Source organism: Rhincodon typus, chromosome 7 (genome assembly GCF_021869965.1).
Source record: "Rhincodon typus isolate 14 chromosome 7, sRhiTyp1.1, whole genome shotgun sequence".
Classification (NCBI taxonomy): Eukaryota; Metazoa; Chordata; class Chondrichthyes; order Orectolobiformes; family Rhincodontidae; genus Rhincodon; species Rhincodon typus.
Genome location: NC_063338.1, coordinates 45102781 through 45123174, shown reverse-complemented (window position 1 = coordinate 45123174; position 20394 = coordinate 45102781). Strand labels below are relative to the sequence as shown.

Sequence of the window (20394 nt, the reverse complement as noted above, 5' to 3'; positions counted from 1 at the left end):
GTGTGTGAGTGTGTGTGAGTGTGTGTGAGTGTGTGTGAGTGTGTGTGTGTGTGTGAGAGAGAGAGAGAGGGAGAGAATATGGACGACAGGATTAGCAAGCTGAACCAGTTAGTGTGAACCATGTGCTATAGATCATTCACTTAACTTAGTACAGCACTGATGTTACCATCTAGTGTATCATGGTGAACTCTAAAAGCTCATTGCTTTGTTTGTGAATTGCATGCACAATATTTGAGGGCATTTCAACCATACGTTTTCAGTATGCAACTAATCCAAACATCTCAACATTCACTGCTGTTACTGTTGGATGGTTCTGCCCGCTATCTTTACCAGATTTGATGAGATCTCTTAGTTAAGTCAACCTGTCTGATAAGCTCACTCATTACAATCTGAATTAGAAATAAATGTACATGAAACTTAAATACGCCTTCATTTTAGTTAGGTTGATCAGAATCTTTGGCCTGGAAAGCAAAATTAACTGTGAATTATTTGCTGCACAAATTAGTGCAAAACCAGTATCTCTCTGATCTGTGATAGCAAGAACTGCAGATGCTGGAGTCAGAGATAACACGGTGTGGAGCTGGAGGAACACAGCAGGCCAGGCAGCATCAGAGGAGTAGGAAAGTTGACGTTTCGGGTCGGGACCCTTCTTCAGAAATGCCCCGACCCGAAACATCAACTTTCCTGTTCCTCTGATGCTGCCTGGTCTGCTGTGTTCCTCCAGCTCCACACTGTATTATCTCTCTCTGATCTGTGATTCTTTATTTCTCTGGTCAAAACAAAGGCACTTTTCCAGTCAGAATTCCCCAGTGCTTTATACCAGGACCAGTTTGAGTCAAGTTAATATTTGGGCTGAAGGTATTGGTGGAAACCTGCAATGCTGATTTTTAAAAATTTTCGCAGATATCATTTGCTACCTACCCACTTTACATCAGGTGTAGAATATGTGCAAGATGGTTTTGTTCAAAATTTGTAGGTATGCAAGTTGAATATGATCACGAGTGGGAGTAATAGCTACTGGCAGCATGCATATCTTTACACATTGCAGGCAAATATCCCAAATCCCAGTTGTAAACATGAATGGAGAACTGACTGGCAGGATTATGGTGAAAAAGTGAGGGAATGTACTGAATTGGACAACTCTTTCAAAGAACTGGAGCAGGCAAGATGGGCGAAATACCCCCTGTGTTATTGTGTATAATGATGCAGTGGTTAAGAATGTAAATTAAGTATTGTTTTTGAGCTGCTGTTCTCCACCTTGTTAGCGTACTCATTTAGTCATGGAGTCATACGGCATGGAAACAGATCTTTTGGTCCAACCAGTCCATGCCAACCGTAAACCCAAACTAAGCTAGTCTCACCCACCTGCATATGGCCCGTATCCCTCCAAACATTTCTTATTCATGTGCTTATCCAAATGTCTTTTAAATGTTGTAACTGTACCCACATCCACCGCTTTCTTTAGAAATTCATTCTATACATGAACCACTGTTTGTAGGGGGAAAAGAAATTGCACCTCATGTCTTTTTTTTTAAATCTTCCCCCTCTCACCTTAAAAATCTTCCCCTTAGTCTTGAAATCCCCACCCAATGAAAAAGACACCTGCCGTTCACCTTATGTGTAGCCTTCAGAAGAAGATTAGAGAAGCCATCATGTCAGGCCAGGGTAGAAGCTGACATTCTCTCCTCATGTTTTCAGGCCCAGGATGGACAAGAATGTGCCCTGTTGCACATTGTCCCTCATCATCAGAGGTACTCATAACTTGAATGCATTCTAATGTAATTTTTGGATTTTTAGGTTTTATGTAATAATTAATATACAGTTTTCACTTTTTATTGGGAATTCATAAGGAAATCCCTCTTTGTGCTTCTTGGAGGAGCTGGAGATAAAGCCACAAGTTAAGTTACACCATTAACAACGTTTCCTCTTACATTATAACAGTGATTATGCTTCAGTACTTATTATGGTAAAGTACTTGGAGATATCAAGTGGCCATGAAAAGTACTGCAGAAACGCAAGTTATTTACCATAGCTATCACCCTTCACACCTCATGTAGGCAGAGCAAATTGAACCTCAGTCTGGATTGAAGAACAGTAGGTAGTATGTCTGACTGTTATGATTAAGTATCACAAGGTTACAATAACACTTATATTAAAGGAACTAGACAAATATAAGTCATCCCAATGCACTACTGAGCGGGAGGCAAATTTTTGTTTTGGAGCTCTTTGAGGATTTTTTCATTCCAGTGGCTCCTTTTTCAATGTCTTAATTACTTCCTAAGGTGATGCAGTCATTTAATAATATTACCGTTTAGTATTTGTGTTGGATTATTTTAGAATTTTATTTAGAAATACCTACAATATATATATATTTTTGGTATTTTGATATAATATCTAAATAAAATTCTAAAATAATCCAGCACAAAATAATAAATGATAATGAGCAAGAGTAAAAGAGAGGGGAAATGATTGGAGGAGCTGGAGCAGCCAGCATGGGAGAGATGCAATCTGTGATTGGATGCGAAACATGGGCATGGATTTGGAAGGAAGTGACATGATCAAGTACTCAGGAGAGAAAATGGAATTTAGAAATCGAGCAGCAGTTTGCAAGGACTGAGAGGTCAAGGATTATCTTATCGAGCAGTCTCTAACGTGTTGCATCACAATTTTGCCAGTAGGTCTGAAGATAATGTTTGCCATCAATTTATATGCTTCAGAATTCTTCCTGGCACACATATCTATCTGCAATCCATCTGTGCATATACTATGCCTTCAGTGTGTACAGACATATTCCTCGGTAGCTAACTACAGCATTCTCAATATTGACCATTACTGGGTTTTGAATATCATTTATCCTTTTCTAGCTATCTTTCTTATTTCATTCGTACTTCTGGCACTAAAGTATTATCAGTATCAGCTGAATAAAAACAAAATACCATGAATCCTAAAATAAAGCAAAGAAAATTGTTGGAAAGAGAAATGGGATTAGCAATTCCAAGTCCACAGTTCTGGAGAAGAGCCTTTGAACTCAAAACATTAACTCTGCTTCTGTCTCTCCACAGATGCTGCCAGACCTCCTGAGTTTTTCCAGCAATTCTGTTTTTATATCAGTCTCTGCTTTCCTCTGTCCTAGAAGTTACATAAGAACGTAAGAACTAGGAGCAGAAGTAGGCCATCTGGCCCCTCGAGCCTGCCCCGCCATTTAATAAGATCATGGCTGATCTTTGAGACTCAGCTCCACTTACCCGCCCACTCACCATAACCCTTAATTCCTTTACTGTTCAAAAATTTATCTAGCCTTGCCTCAAACACATTCAGTGAGGTAGCTTCAACGACTTCGCTGGGCAGGAATTCCACAGATTCACAACCCTTTGGGTGAAGAAGTTCCTCCTGACCTCAGTCCTACATTTGCTTCCTTTTATTTTGAGGATATGCCCTCTAGTCCTAGTTTCACCTGCTAGCGGAAACAACCTCCCTGCCTCCACTTTATTTATTCCCTTCATAATCTTAATGTTTCTATAAGATCTCTCCTCATTCTTCTGAATTCCAATGAGTATAATCCCAGTCTACTCAGTCTCTCCTCATAATCCAACTCTCTCAACTCTGGAATCAACCAAGTGAATCTCCTCTGCACCCCCTCCAGTGCTAGTATATCTCTTCTCAAGTTAGGAGACCAAAACTGCACACAGTACTCCAGGTGTGGCCTCACCAGGACCCTATACAGCTGCAGCATAGCCTCCCTGTTTTTAAACTCCATCCCTCGAGCAATGGCAGACAAAATTCCATTTGCCTTTTTAATTACCTGCTGCACTGCAATCCCACCTTCAGCGATTCATGCACAAGGACAGCCAAGTCCCTCTGCACAGCAGCGTGCTGCAATTTTTTACCATTTAAAACGTAGTCCATTTTGCTGTTATTCTTACCACACTGGATGACCTCACACTTATCAACATTGTATTCCATCTGCCAGACCTTTGCCCTCTCTCTTAGACTATCTATATCCCTCTGCAGACTTTCAGTGTCTTCTGCACACTTTGCTCTACCACTCACCTTAGTGTCATCTGCAAATTTTGACACACCACACTTAGTCCCCAACTCCAAATCATCTATGTAAATTGTAAACAATTGCGGTCCCAACACTGATCCCTGAGGCACACCACTAGCCACTGACCGCCAACCAGAAAAACACCCATTTACCCCTACTCTTTGTTTTTTACTGGTCAACCAATCCTCTATCCATGCCAATACATTACCTGTAATACCGTGCAACTTTATCTTGTGTAGCAGCTTTTGGTGTGGCACCTTGTCAAATGCCTTCTGGAAATCCAGATACACTATATCCACAGGTTCCCCATTGTCCACCATGCAAGTAATGTCCTCAAGGAATTCCACCAAATTAGTTAAACATGACCTACCCTTCATGAACCCATGCTGGGTGTTCCCAATGGGACAATTTATATCCAGATGTCTTGCTATTTCTATTAGGGCAAAGATCTGAAATAAACGAATATAGAAACCAAGTTAATGTTTAGTCTAATATGACTCCAGTTCCAAAAAAGCGTCATACTGGATTTGAAAAGTTAACTCTCTCCTCACAAGTGCTGCCAGACTTGCTGTTTTCTGTTTTTATTTCAGACTTCCAACATTTGCAGTATTTTACTGTCAACCAAATAGAGATCTATTTACTTCTTTAATGCTATTATGTTCTGTAAATTTCTTTTCTCACCTTTGTAACTTCTATTGTATTAAAAGCATGTGCATCAAACGAATATTAGCCAACCATTTGTTTTTTTGTGAAGCGGTTTTAAAGCTAGAATCATTAACGACCATTGTGAAATTCCACTGGGGAGTGACACTCTCACGGTCTGCTCTCCCTAACCTTTGTTTTCTGCAAGAAACAAAGACCGAGCTGGGGGAATTGTACTGAGCTGCTTCTTGTCATATATTAAAAATGGTTAATGAAAATCTTCAATGTATTTGCATCCTGATCAATATATTTTTACTTACTTGTAGCTGACTTGACACAGGAGAGTAAAGAAAATCAATGGATGGGTGTTTCTGTGAAAAGTCAGGGACCAGGTGGAAAGGTCATGGTAAGTTTTTTGAACTCTTTTTCTATATGGTACTTTGTAAAATATATAAGCTTCCAGTCAGCATGGAGAAAGTGTGCTAACTACATAGTAATTTTACCCCAGAGCCTTTCAGCTGGGAGGCAGTAATAAAGTCGAGTTCGGAGAACAAATGTCGAGTGTAATTACAGTGTTGGCATCATCCCTTACTTTTTCTGATGTGAACTGAAGACACTTGAAGAAGATTTCTGTACTGACTTTACCTGAAATTCTCTTTTTTGCTTATGATATGTTTGTGAAACATTTAACTCTTGATGTTGTCATGTAACAAGATTAGAACAAGAAAAATATTTAAATAGTTTAGCCTGGAACAGGATGTTATTTAATGGTGGGCTAACCAGATTAACAAAAAGGAAATTGCTAATATCAGGTAATGCCTAGTACTAAAAACAGATTATATTTTATTAATTTCAGGTTTGTGCTCATCGATATGAGCTAAGGCGATATGTGAATAAACCAGACGAGGCTCGCGATGTGACTGGACAATGCTATATTTTGAGCGAGGATCTCGTTTTCCGCGAAAATGAAACTGATAAAAATGTGAAACTTTGTGTTGGGCGACTTCGGGGTCATGAAAAATTTGGTATTTGTCAGCAAGGTGTAGCTAGTGCTTTCACCAACGACAGTAATTATTTTATATATGGAGCACCAGGTGCTTACAACTGGAAAGGTAACTTGTAATTTTAAAAAAAATGTAAGTTTTCTTTCATCTTGTTTTAAGATGATACAGATGTTGGGAATTAGCCATTAAAAACTGTAGATAGCATGGAAGGAAAAGTTTCATAGATTTGCATTACATTCTGGGTCTGGGGGAGGCGGGATGTGTTGAGATGGTGGGGGATTTGTAATCTGGATACACCAGATGCAACTGAATATGTCCAATTTGCAGTGCTGGCAAGTTCCAGATGTTGCATATCACTGTGATGAACCCAAAGGGAAGTTTCATGGGCTCATGGTACTGGGTAAGCTCCCCATCCCTGTTGAATAGTATTTCTGCATTTAAGATGATTGACAAAAGAACTGGAGGCAACGTGAAGGAAAGCTTTTTTTGAAATACAGCAGGTATGTGGGAGCGGGAGCGTACTATCCAGAGATGTGACAAAGGCAAGTTCAGTTGGGACTTTCAAAGGGGAATTGGATAATAAATTGAAGTGATTTAGTAAAGGCAAGGGAATGGGTCAAACTGAGTAACTCTTTCAGAGCCCAAGCATGGACTTGATTGATTGATTTATTGTCACGTATACCAAAGTGCAGTGAAAAGCTTTGTTTATGAGCAGAACAAGCAGATCAGAGTAAGCAAGGGTGTACAGACCAAAAATACTTAGTCAGAGAGCATTACTTGAGTCCAAAAAATCCACTCATCAGTCTAATAATGACCAGGTAGAAGCTGTTCCTGAACCTGCTCATGCATGTGTTTGGGCTTCTGTATCTTCTGCCTGACAGAAGAGGTTATAGGAGATCATTACCTGGGTGGGTTGGGTCTTTGATGTTGGAAGCCTTTCTGGGGGCAGCGAGTCATGTAAGTGGAGTCCATGGATGGAAGGTGGGCTCCCGTGATGGTCTGGGCTGTGCACACCACTTTCTGTAGTTTCTTATGGTCCTGGGCAGAGCAGCTGCCATACCAGGCCAGTATGCACCTGGACAGTATGTTTTCAATGTGCATCTGTAGAAGTTGGTGAGGGACCTTGTGGACATGCCAAATTTCCTGAGCCACCTGAGAAAAGAAGAGGCGTTGTTGTGCCTTCTTGTTTGTCGCATCTACATGGGAAGTCCAGGACAGGTTGTCGGTTATAGTGATTCTGAGGAACTTGACACTCTCCATCCTCTTAACCTTAGCCTCAGTTCTGTTGGTGTAGATGGAGGCATGTTCTCCTCCTTTCTTTCAGAGTCAATGATCAGTTCTTTAGTTTTGCCCACTTTGAGAGACAGATTGTTTTCATTGAACCACATCACCAATCCCTCTATCTCCCTTCTGTATTTTGACTCGTTGTTGTTAGATATCTGTCCGACTACATTGGTGTTGTCAGTGAACTTGTAGATGGCATTCATTTGGAATTTGGCAACACAGTTGTAGGTGTACAGGGAGTACAGTAGGGACCTGAGGATGCATCTTTGTGGGGCTCTAGTGTTGAGTGTTATTGTGGAGGAGGTGCGGTTACTTATCCTCACTGATTGCGGTCAGTGGGTCAGAAAGCTGAGGATCCAGTTGCAGAGGGCCATGACCAGCCTCTCGCAACATTTCATGATTGAGGTCTGAGCCACTGGGCGGAGTTATTAAGGCACACTGCGTGTGCTTTCTTGGGTACGGGGATGATAGTGGTCTTCTTGAAGCAGGTGGGGACTTCGGCTTGTAGGAGGGAGATGTCGAAGATGTCGGACTTCACAGGGTAAATAGGCACCTTCTCTGCTGTAGCTATTTTAAGATTCAATAATAAAACCAGAATCCTACACTACTTCTTAGATAAATCAGGCAGTTTGATAGGACCAGCTGAAAGTTTAACAGATGATCGTTTACAGGCAATTTATCTGAATGTATATCTTCAATTAAATATGGGGATAGGCTCTCCTGTTCCTTCAGGCCCCATGTTCAGGCAAGTATGTGTGAAAAGCTTTCCTCATGGGTGATAATATCTACGTTTTATTAAGTGCAGCTATTGTAGCACAGGCAAAGCAATCCTGTAGTAGGAGCTCACTCACATGTTCAGTACTTTGTGTATATAAGTTAGGGACTAAAAATCTGCTTCAGGAATGGGATTTGGAAGCAATGTTTGTCTAAGTGTTGCTGAAAGAAGACCTTTTTTTTTGCCAAAGTTTTTTTGTCTTGTCCTGATGAGTGCAAGACGAAAGGCAACGGCTTTGGCAAAACATTATCTTGGTATACATTTTACTAAAAGTTGTTGAACATTAACATGCAGATGTATGGCTCCCAATATCATTGACAAAATAGATGAAAAATGTAGTTCCTATCCATTTGTCAATTCATACCACTATCTAAAAGTGAAAAATCTAATTGTTACTGTAGTTATATTGTGAAAGAATTGGGATATGGGGTATAATTGCATTGTACAGTGCTTCCATTGATTGCACATGATTAATTTTCTTCTTGGAATTTGGAAAACTATCCAACTACATAAACAACTTAACGAATATTTAAAATATTTAATCGTGTGACCAAAATAATTGTAACTGTAGATAGAGTGGAATTGTTGATCTCATTTTTGTACCTTGGGATAGGATGGCAATGTGAGGTAACCTGCTTCCAGTTCTGCAGAAAGATGCTAATTATGCCAGTTAACTGTTTGTTCCCTCAGGAATAATACATGTGGAAGAAAGCAAAAATATTGATGAGATTGACTTTGATGGACCCTATGAAGTGGGTGATGAAAGCAAACGTGACGAAAAATTGATACCTGTCCCTGCTAACAGCTATTTAGGTAGGTATTAATAATTTTATAAGAGAAAGGAATAGATACTTTTTTAACAAAAAGCAATACAAATGATCTGGAGAGAGGGCAGGCACATGGGGCTAATTGGTAGCTCATTCACGGATATGGGACTAAATAGTCTCCTGTGCTGTTAAGATTTTGTGTATCTGCAATTCACGTTAGAGGAATTTCTATAATTAACCATTAATCCTCCCTTTTGTGACCCTACAATATAGGGTGTGCAAATCTCACGCTGTGCTTAGTTTCTAAATCCATAATAAAACTGTATTGGAAAAAATTTGTGCTGACAGACTCAAGTAAATAGATACATTGAGATGCTGGGGGTGAGCACATATGACAGTGTTTGTATGTACTTCTGAGTAAAAGGTAGCACTTGTACAGTTAAAGGTAGATGTCGAGCCCAGTTTCTTTCCCAGTCTGATCAGGAATCAAATATTAAGCTCTGAAACTCCTCTGAATCTAATCCAAACACTTGCTTTCTGTAAGGTATTTACTTTATCGATTTATCTATGGCTGTTTATTTGATTAAGTATGCAGTCTGATCCTATTGTTTTGTGTTAGGCTTTTCTCTGGACTCGGGCAAGGGAATCACATCGAAGGACACATTGACCTTTGTATCAGGTGCACCAAGAGCCAACCATGCTGGAGCAGTTGTTTTCCTAAAGATAGAAAAACGGACAAGAAACCTAATGACTGAACATGTTCTGGATGGTGAAGGGTTGGCGTCCTCTTTTGGATATGATATTGCTGTGGTGGATCTTAATCAAGACAGGTGAGGAGGCACATACCTATTTAGAATGCTAAAAGTTCAGGAAATATCTAGTCATTCTGTGGACTGAGCACCTCCAGTTGTTCTGACGTTACTTCTGCAAGTAAATGAATTTTCCAGTTTGTTTTTAAAAAATGCGTGGTACTACAATGATAAAATAGAAGAGGGAATAGCATTAAATTGACAACATTGTTCAAAATATTTCTTTTAAAAACAAAAGTACATGAGGCAAGCCTGCCTTCTTTTGTAAGAGATGAAAAGGGGGCCACTATGAGTTTATTCTCTCCTGTAGAGCCATTAGCCATCTCCTCACTGCTGCCCACAAGTACTGACCTCAATCTTCAGCCCTTGACGTGGAATATACTTCACCAAGCCAGGAGAGAAATCATCCAGTTTCTTTCTTGCTGTATATCGATCATCATTTTAAATTTGGTTTACCACTCGTGATTGGGTATCTGAACCCTTGCCTGGAAAGAGGGTGGGTAAATTTGAAGACTATTTTTCAGTTGTAGGAATTTTTGTTTTCACTGTTAATAACTTTAACTTGATCTACAGCAGACGAAAATCCAGGCCTCTTAAATTTGCTTTGTTCCCAACATCTAGTCAAAACTAGTGAACTAGTTTCCAGCATAAACATCAGGTCCAGGAAAATACAAAACTATATTCAAAAGCAATCATTTGTCATAGAGTCATACAACATGGAAACAGACCCCTTGGTCCAACTTGTCCATGTTGACCAAGTTTCCCAAACTTAAACTAGTCCCACTTGACTGCATTTGGCCCATATCCCTCTAAACCTTTATTATTGATGTACTAATTCAAATGTCTTTTCAATGTGGTAACTGTACCTGCATCCACAACTTCCTCTCACAGTTCATTCCACATATGAACCATCCCCTGTGTGAAAAAATTGCTCCTCAGGTCTCTCTTAAATCTTTCTCCTCTCACCTTAAAAAATTCCCCCAGCTTTGAACTCCCGCACCATAGGGGAAAGATCATTGCTCTTCACTTTATCTATGCCCATCATGATTTTACAAATCTGTATAAGGTCACCCGTCAACCTCCTACATCCAATGAAAAAAGTCCTAGCCTATTCATCCTCTTCTTATAACTCAAACCCTCCAGTCCTGGCAACATCCTGGTATATCTTCTCCAAACTCTCTCCAATTTAATAATATCCTTCATATTGCAGGACGACCGGAACTGTAGACAGTACTCAAAGTGGCCTCACCAACATCCTGTACAACCTCAACATGAAGTCCCAATTCCTATACTCAAATGTCTGACCAATGAAGGCAAGCACACTGAACGCCTTCTTAACCATCCTGTCTACCTGTGATGCAACTTCCAAAGAACTATGTAACTGAATCCCCTTGATCTGTTTGCCAACACTACCCAGGTCCCTACCATTTACTGTATTAAGTCCTACCCTTGTTTTACCAAATGCAATACCTTTCATGTGTCCAAATTAAACTCCATCAGCCACCCCTCAGCCCACTGGCCCAATTGATCAAGATCTCTTTGTAATCTTAGATAAACTTCTTCACTGGCCACTACACCACCAATTTTGGTGTCATCTGCAAACTTACTAACCATGCCTCCTAAATTCTCATCCAGATCCTTTATATAAATGATAAACAAAAATGAACCCAGCACCAATCCCTGTGGAACACCGCTGGTCACAGGCCTCCATGTCGAGAAACAACCCTCCACCACCAATGTCTGTCTCCTACTGTCAAGCCAAGTTTTTATCAAGTTGGCAAGCTTTCCCTGAATCCCATGTGATCTAACTTTACTAATTAGTCCATCAGGAGGAACTTTGTCAAAGGCTTTACTAAAGTCCGTGTAGACAATGTCGACTGCACTGCCCTAGTCAGTCTTTTTGGTTACGACCTCAAAAGTGCTCAAACCAAGTTTGTGAGACATAATTTCCCTTGCATGTTGACCATCCTAATCAGGCCTTGATGCTCCAAATGCAGAAAAATCCTGTCTCTCAGAATCCCCTCGAACAATTTACTAAGCATCATGTCAGACTCACTAGCCTATAGTTCCCAGGCTTCTTCTTACAGTCTTCCTTAAATAAAGGCACTTCATTAGCAACCCTCCAGCCCTCCTGCACCTCGCCCATGGATGTAGATGATATGAATATCTCTGCTAGGGGCATCACAATTTCTTCCTGAGTAAAAATTCGAATATTGTTGAAATGAGAGACGTGCTATTGTAGCTTTTCATCTTGCACTTGTCAGGGCAAACTGATAAGGACACGAATTCCACATTTCATACAATCAGAAAAATTTAAACCACGGAGATTAAAGAAAAGTCTTAAGAGAATAGCTCCAAGAATGTTGGCCTCCAGCTACGTAGATGTAATAGAAAAGTTGGGACTGCTCTTCAGGGAAAAAAAATGTTGAGATTTGTTCAAGGTGCTCCACAACCATGAGGGGTCTGGACAGAATAGATAGGGACAGTTAGCACTGACAGCAGAGTCAAGGACTAGTGAACAGATTGATAGTAAATAGTAAAAGAATCAAAGCTGGTTTGGATCGGAATGCGCAATAAACATGGGTTTCAAAAGAGAATTTGATAATTATCTGAAGGAGAAAAAAATTGCAAGGTGGATGTGGGACTAAGTTGCTCCTATAGAGTTCCAACTCTGACAAGACAGGCAGGATAGTCACTTTTTTACTGTAACCATTCTATGAAATGTGAAGAATAACAATGCACAAATTATTCTTAGTTTAATTTAAGCGCTTGCCTTTATCTTCAATTTGAGACTTCATGCTAGAGTGCCACCCAGTGCCTTTGATGTGGAATTACATGTTAGCACAGATGCTGGTTTTAGACAGGAAAGTACAATTCAGTATTTGTTGAACTAAGGTTACCACACCAGCCTTTTAATATTTTCATTAATCACAGCACCACTGATCTACCACATTTTAGAAAGCTTTTGCTGTAGACAGACAGAAAGAAAGAAGTAGCATGTTCAAAGTGCTGTTCACAACGTTGGGGAATGCCAAGATGTTTTGCATCCCATGAAGTATGTTTGAATTGTGGTCATTATTGTAATGAAGGAAACTAGACAGGACCACTCCAATGTTTTCTGACAAACTTTGAGCTGAAATTTTCCAACTCAACTAATCAGTTCTAATAAATAGAAAAAAATGCTAAAATTTCCAGCAGCATCTGTGGAGAAGGAAACAGAGTTTACATTTCGGTTCTGTACCTTTTCACAGTTAGAAGTGTGATTGACTTTGAGCACATGAAACAGGGTAGGATGGGAAAAAGACAAAAGTGAAGATTCATGATAGGGTGGAGGCAAGGCAAAATGAAGTGACCAAAGGATAATGGTGCGAGGCCAAAGGGAATAGTGATGTAATAAGCAAAAGTTGTGTCTAGAGGGGGTGAGGGGTGTATATCATAACTGCCTGCTATCTGAAAATGATGGAAGAAAGAAGAAATGGTAGCTGGTGGAATTTATAGTAAATTATTAAATCTGAAATATAGTGTTAATCCCAGGAAGTGTGACCCTGATAATGTTGATTGTTGTTTAAGTTCTTTAGGGAAGGAAACCTGTCACCCATACCTGGTCTGACTTGCATGTGATTCCAGAACTATACAATTTGGTTGCCTCTTAACTGCCCCCTGAAATGTAAGTCCCCTGTTCAAAGGCAATCAGAGATGAGCAACAAAATCCTCAACTTGCCAGTCACACCCACTTTCCACAGATGAATAAAGAAAAAATAGAAGAGTGCAATTTGGGAAGAGCAGTGCACTCGGAGTACTACCTGGATTCCTGCCTTTTATCTGGACAAAATATTACATTTTGAGAATGCTTACATCAAAGCATTGCATTATTACTCTTTACTCAATTTTGTACAGATTCACTAACGCATAAATTCCCAGAAAATAACATCCAGAATTCCAATCTTCAGGTACTGTCTTTGCAATGCAGGCCTCCCTCAGTGACATAGGGCATGCAGTTGTGGCATGTTCTCATATGATTCAGAACCAAATCACCTCTGTGTCACAGATTTTCTGCTGACAAAAAGTTTCATAACTTTCATGTAGCACCTTAAGTGTAAAAGCAAACACTGTTCCATGGCACCGAGAAAGACCACAAGAGGAGAATCTGAAATGCAGACACTGATGTTAAGAGAGTTACCAAATCTTTATTCACACAGTTGGGTTTTCAGGAGGGTCTCTAAGTATAAGAGGGAGTTAAAGACAACGTTAGAGATTTCTTTCAGTGCCACTCTGGCATTTACTCAGGTGACAGAGAGTAAGTGAAGTAAGGATTACCAGAAATGTCTGATGGCATAAACAGTTATTTTCTATTGTTGTTCACTGCATTAAAGACAACCACTGCACTTCATGCTAGTGACTGAAAATTTAATATAGTAAAAATGTTTATGGGGGGATTGGATAGTCACTTGAAAATGTGGAATACAGAAAATAGGGAATAACCTGGAGATCAGCATTAGATTGGATGATTCAGGAGGATAGAAAATACCCAAAAGACCAAACAGTCTGTTTTCTAATTATTATTTATTTGTTAATCAACCTATTTGGACATGTGATGACACACCTCCATGGTAGGTGGGTCCTGAACATGGGTCTTCTGGTCCAGAGGTAGAGAGGCTACCACTGTGCCACAAGATCCTAAGATAATCTATTTCTCTGCTGTGTAAATTTAATAGTCTGGTGAACCATATTCTTTCTGCACGTTGATCCAGAGAGTCATAAGAGAGCATTTGGGCCATCAAGTTTATGCCAGCTCTCTGTAGAGCAATTCATTCCATCTTGTTGCTGTTCTCTATCCCTGTAACCCTGTAGATTTATATCCCTCAAGTGTGCTTCTAATTTTGTTTTGAAATCATTGACAATTTCTACTTCCAACACCCTTGGAGGCAGGGATTTTCAGGTCATAAGCTTCTCCCTCTGCATCTCTCTTGTCCAGCACCTTGAATCCATGTCCCTTACTCCTTCTACCATCAAATAATGGAAGCAGCTTTTCTTTCCAGTCCTCCAGAAAGTAGCGGTCCAAGTACTGATCCTCAGGGATCCCCACAGTCCGCTGTGCCCCAGTGTGAAAAACAAGTAAAGTGAAAAGCTCACCAACATCTTACTTGCCTATCTGTGAGCTCGCACTTGCAATTTTTGTTTTATCTCAAGCTCACTCTTTCCGTTTCTTGCTGACTTCCCATCACTATTTTTAAGTATGCATTTCCAGATCATTTACTTTTTTAGTTAAATCTCTGGAATACAAATTTAAAATTGTGTAAGTGTCACATAATTTCTGAATATTCATCCCTCCATCATTTTACTTTTTCCACATTTATTTAAGGCATGATGACAGCTAACGATAACAATGGTGGGAGTTAGAACACCTGAATATGTAAAACTGAAATAGTTAAATTCAGTTGTATAGATGTGTGCATTCCTATTGTGGTGGATGGTGTGATGGAGTAATTGTCAAAAAAGTCTACATTTTGTTTCTGCACTTTAAGTGAGAATGTTTGTTTTTTTCCCAGCTGGTTGGATCTTGTGGTAGGATCCCCACAGTTCTTTGACAGAGAAACAGGAATTGGTGGTGCTGCTTATGTTTACATTAATCAAGGAGGAAATTGGAAGAACATAAAGCCCATTCGTTTAAATGGGACCAAAGATTCCATGTTTGGACTGGCTGTTGAGAATATAGGTGACATTAACCAGGATGGGTATCCAGGTAAGATTGTAATTGGTTAAAAACTGAAAAAATAATTTATATTTAAATAAGCTGAGAATTTATATCCTTATTATATTAAATTGCAGATAGCCTGATAACACCCAATATGAAATATGGTTTGCAATTTCTGCCTCAAATGTTACTGTTAATAAACTCTTTAACATGAACATTTTTGTTAGAAATGTCCTATGTAAACATTTATTTTGGGTTTCTTTAATAATCCTATAATGAAAAAACAATGTAAATACTTAAGGTTCATTGAAACACAGTGTGATAACGATCATATCACTGAAAATGTTTCTTAAAATATAGCCTACCATTTATTTTGTAAATAACCAAAATTCTAATGTACAAAGATTTTAAGCAAAGTAAAATATCAAAACTACTTCTTTCACAATTTTATCAGTTGATTTTTGTTTTAATGGCTTAAAGTTCTCAGCCTTTCCTGAAAGCCTGGGCTTTGATTGTGTTTTCTCAAAAGCTATATTCTGTAATATGAACAACTTCTCAAAATACATGTGTAGTATTTACAGCAAGTGAAATGAGACAATATTTCTCCACTGTGTTCTCAGAAAATCTATTAGTTTTTTTAACCAACTTTATTGGAACAAAGTTAGTGGACAAATTTCAAAAGCATTATTCAATTAAATGTTCGACCAAGTAGTTTTGTGGAAGAATTAGGGAAAAACATGAGCCCTTATTACCATAAATAAGTAATCAGTAATGTTCAAATTGTAAGTACTCTGTCCTAAATTCTGTTCAAATTTCAGAAGGCATATTAAACTGAGGCAAACACTGTCTGGCATTTGTATGTCCTTCAGAGAAACTGCCACATTTTTGTTCTATTATTTTCAATGGAATGATAATTAGGTGGAAACTCGAAGGTAATACAATCCATAAATCAGATTATTGTCTATTTGATCAAGAGAGCGCAATCAAAAATCAAAAATGAATTGCCCTTTATTTAGCTAAACAATACTAAACAATGATGTTAACTGGCATGAGGCTGAACACCACCCTGCTACACGTGCAAATACTCACAGCTAGCAAGAGAGTACTTTGAAAAAAAAGGCATAAATGGGCATGTAGCATGGGAAGAAGCAGACTTGACTTGGCCCTCAAGGAGCCAAGAAGAGTTACCATTGACCATCTTTATAAATGGGCCAAAAATTTGTAAATATTCTTGAACTTCCAGTGGTCCAGACAGAGTCATGTTCCTGGATCCTACAGTCTTTGCTTCTACTCATCTGCTAAGTGGGATCAAGGAACCTCCTAGCCATGTAGTCCTCTTTCTCAAATACAGGTAAGTTTAGTTGGGCTGGACAGAGCTTCTGACTCAAAATGAGCTTCTGGAACCTAGTAGCAAAATCTAGTAGTTTTTGGTCCCAGAATGTTTCCTGGACCTTTTGTTAACAGCTTCCAAATTAACAGCACATATTCCTCAGGTGATGCATGAAAGTTTAGGGATAATACTAAGTCCACCATGATGTGTATTCTCAATTTTAATTTTATTCCCTCAAACAGTCACAAGCAGATGAGGTAGGGATTATTGATTGAAAATTTTCATGAAATAATGGACAATTGCAGATTTCAAAACACCAGTATAAATTGAACTTAACTTATTTAATCATTGAAAATGATGACACCCACTAAATATAGATATTATTCTTATAGTGCAGTGTATCCTTCAATTTATTATGAGCAGTGTCAACAAATATCTGCTGTTGTTATTATTAATCTGTATTTGTAAAGAAGTCACCCATTCTTTGTATCCTTCTTTAGATATTGCTATTGGAGCACCTTATGAGGAAAATGGTAAAGTCTACATATACCATGGATCTCGTTCTGGGATAAATACAGAACCCTCTCAGGTAAAACTCTCACCAAGGTTTCACATTTGTAGATCATAGAATCATACAGTACAGAAGAGGTCCTTGGGCCCAACCAGTCTGTACTGCCAAAAATGTTTTATAATGTGTACATAAAGGTTTGTTATTAATCGGAAAAACAGTTTGAAATCTATTTACAGAATTATGCAAAAAACTTTGGCAAACATGTCCTTTTAGTATATTGAAGTTTTAAGTTGTGTGTTAACACTTTTTGTGCTACTTATAAGAGTACAAAATAAAAGGCCAAACAATCCCTTTTAGAACAGCAAAGCCAACAACTAATTCCAGGCAGTTTGGCTGTGTAAACTATAAAATGTGCAAGAATCTCACCATTGTATAATGAGTTATGTAACTGATGATGATGTGAGTCTGATAAATCAGTAAGAGAGATTGAGAGAAGATATCAGATTAGAAGCAGCATGTAAAAAGAGACCCCACACTGGATAGCTATATTTAGTAAGCTGCAATGGATAGATGTAACTAAATGTTACAGAATGGAAGAGCTTTACTTAGGGATAAACTTACTTAGCCTCTGGCATACTGTCTTTGTAAACACTCAGAGCCCAGAGATACTAAGGAGAAGTATTGAAGTATTCTAACAGCAGTATTAACTTCTAGCATATAATAAAGGATGAAGGTGACCTGAAATCTAAGGTATTAATTTTGAATTGACCAGAGAATTACATTGTATTGTCAGAGTCTTTGCATTGTAAAGGATTGGCTATCCTTTCAATTTTACAAGAATAGCTGTTTAATCTAGTGTCATTCTGAAAAATATAGTTTGGCCAGTTTGTTTCAGCAGAGCTGAAAGAGGTGGTCGTGAAGCAGAAGCAAGAATCAGGTACCAGTCAGGGCTCATAGCTTTGATAGTATATTTGAGTGCTTTAGGATGGGAATAGATGACTTCAATCTTATCTAATAGATTGTTTAGTGGTCAGAAGTCTCCTTTTGGGGAATTATATTGGTCATTTGAATCAGCCTAGAGAAGATTTCAGTCTTTTAGTCAGTAATCCAAGGGTTACCTGTTTCCTAGTTTCAAACTAATCAGCACATACAGTTGCAGCAGATTTCAAATGGTAACTTTATTCTACATTGTAAAAGGCAAACATAGATCATGACGGATACAAGATCTGTTAAATAGGAATAACTGGTGATGTTGAACTCAAAAAGGTGCCCATCGAGCCCCAAAATGGGATTTGCCTGCCAAACATCCTATTGGTATATGCTTTTGTATTCACTACAAATGAGCACCCGAGGTAATTAAAGGAGGCAGATCATAAAGTCAATCAGCCTACACTCCGATTTCATGTCAGCAGCGCCATTTTGGAACTTGGTGATATTGCCTGTCTTAACATCACAACTTTTAAAAGGATGTTCACCTATTTACAGGTTAATTGTTGAGGTTGGAAAGAGCTAATACAAAGCAAAGAACTGCAGATACTGGAAATCTGAAACAAATACAAATTACTGGAGAAACTCAGCAGGTCTGGCAGCCTACACTTCCTTCTCTCTTGCCTGACTAAAACAGGTGAAGTAAGCCTGTGGCTTTGCTAGGATTGCAGACTTCCTCAGAATGAAAAGTGCCAATCACTTCCACATGTCAGTTCTGTCTTACATCAAAACCAATAGGGATTCCTATCTTTCAATCTCCAGTTGGTAGTGGATCATAGAGATCAGTATCCTGGATGCAGTAGAGGGTGTCTTCATTCTGTTGCAATCTGCTGTAACATCTACATTTGAGCTTCCGTGACAAAGCAAATGGCAGCTCCAGGTGATCCAGTGCCTACATGCCTGATTATTCCAGTATGAGACCCATAGACCCCACCGTGAGCAGCATGCATACCATCAAAACCACTTTTCCATAGGCAATGTGCTAAAGCATTAGCTAAAACACAGCCTTCATTGCCTCGAACATCCTGGAAGAGCTCTGTAGTCCTCAGCAAAATGGGTGTTGAACCCGACCTGCTGCATGCAGCACAACTTGGCCATCGTGGGGAGATGGCCCTTACCACCAACAGTACGATGAGCAGTTAAGGAGTAGAGAGTGGAATGGGAAAAATGGTGTCAACCTGGACAGCCCCTATCTGGCTTGGAAAATGTATCAGAGTGTGATACTAACAGCAACTGCAGTTCCTAATCACTGACAGTCTTGCATCTTACACTTTCTCTTTGTCATTGACCATTATTTATAGAAAAACTTTAAAGAAAGAACCAAAAGGAGGTCATTCAGCCCATTGAGCTTGCTTGGCCCTTCAATTCGAGCACGGCTGATTACTTCTCTGTGCGGTACTCCTGCTGTCTCCAATGTCACATGATGCTTTTAGTGCCTAGAAATCTATCTTTTTAGTTTAAAATCTTTTCAATGACTTGGCCTCATCGCCTATATGGTAGAGAATTCCACAAAGTCAGATACTCTGGAACAAAGAAATCCATCATCTTAGTCCTAAATAGTCCACCTGCATCCCAAGACCATGATCCCTTGTTCTGGACCCCACAGCTAGAGGGAGCATCATTGCTGCTGCATTCGGTCAGTCCAGCCTGTCAGAACTTTATACATTTCAGTGAGATCCCCTCATTTTTCTAAACTCCTGTGAATGTGGATCTAATCAGCCCAATCTCAATTCATATGGTCATCGCAGGAATCAACTTGGTGAACCATTGCTGAACTCTCCTGATGGTAAACATATCTTCCCTTGGGTAAGGAGACCAAAATTACACACGTGTTTCAGATGGTCTCCTCATGCGCCTACACAGCTGCAGCAAAACATCCATGCTCCTGTACTCCAATCCCGTTGCAATAACGGCCAGTAATTCTCCATTTGCCCTGCTAATTCCTTGCTGCAGCATGTGTCCATAATCACAATCACTGTACTCCCTTTACCACTATTTATGTGCTTGATTTATGTGCATCTTACTGTGAATGCTAGTGCATTCAGATACATCACCTTTAGGTTTGTCTTTTTAATATTTCTGCACATTCTTTTTGTTCTGTAGCCCTGTTTTCTGCTAGCCCTTGTTTCCTCTGCGCTGGTTGATTTTTAAGTTTTCTCGGCCGTTCATGATGTTAACCTCCTTTTTGATCTACTCAGCCAATGAGCAGAACAGTTAGCACTGGTAGGTTACATCATAAATAGGCAGCCTGTAGTTCATGTGCCGTATATGTTACAATCAACAAACAGCATGAATTGTGCATTACAATCCCCACATCCATTATCAGATCTATTCAATTTATCCACCTCGGGTGTTATATCTGATTTACATTCACATATTTAAGAACAAAATTTCAATCTATGTTAAGGTTCCTAACTTTGTGCTGCTTCAATTTGCTGTTAGGTTTGATTTTGAACTTAAAGCCACTTTGAACTGGCAAACGAGAAGCATTTTGTTTTGGTATTTCTGGATATATGAATGGTCTAGATTAGTTTTTGCAGCAAAA

General features: G+C 39.2%; 1 protein-coding gene across 2 annotated transcripts in view; it reads left to right on the top strand.

Moving 5' to 3' along the window:
- itga6a (integrin, alpha 6a) overlaps positions 1 to 20394 on the top strand; it is a 74711-nt gene that overhangs the window by 28013 nt on the left and 26304 nt on the right. For both annotated transcript variants that reach the window (XM_048599200.1, XM_020514394.2), the window contains exons 3-8: positions 5014 to 5093; positions 5544 to 5799; positions 8441 to 8563; positions 9137 to 9347; positions 14876 to 15069; positions 16852 to 16940. In XM_048599200.1, the coding sequence (XP_048455157.1) occupies positions 5014 to 5093; positions 5544 to 5799; positions 8441 to 8563; positions 9137 to 9347; positions 14876 to 15069; positions 16852 to 16940 (953 nt within the window). The remainder of the gene's footprint in view (positions 1 to 5013; positions 5094 to 5543; positions 5800 to 8440; positions 8564 to 9136; positions 9348 to 14875; positions 15070 to 16851; positions 16941 to 20394) is intronic.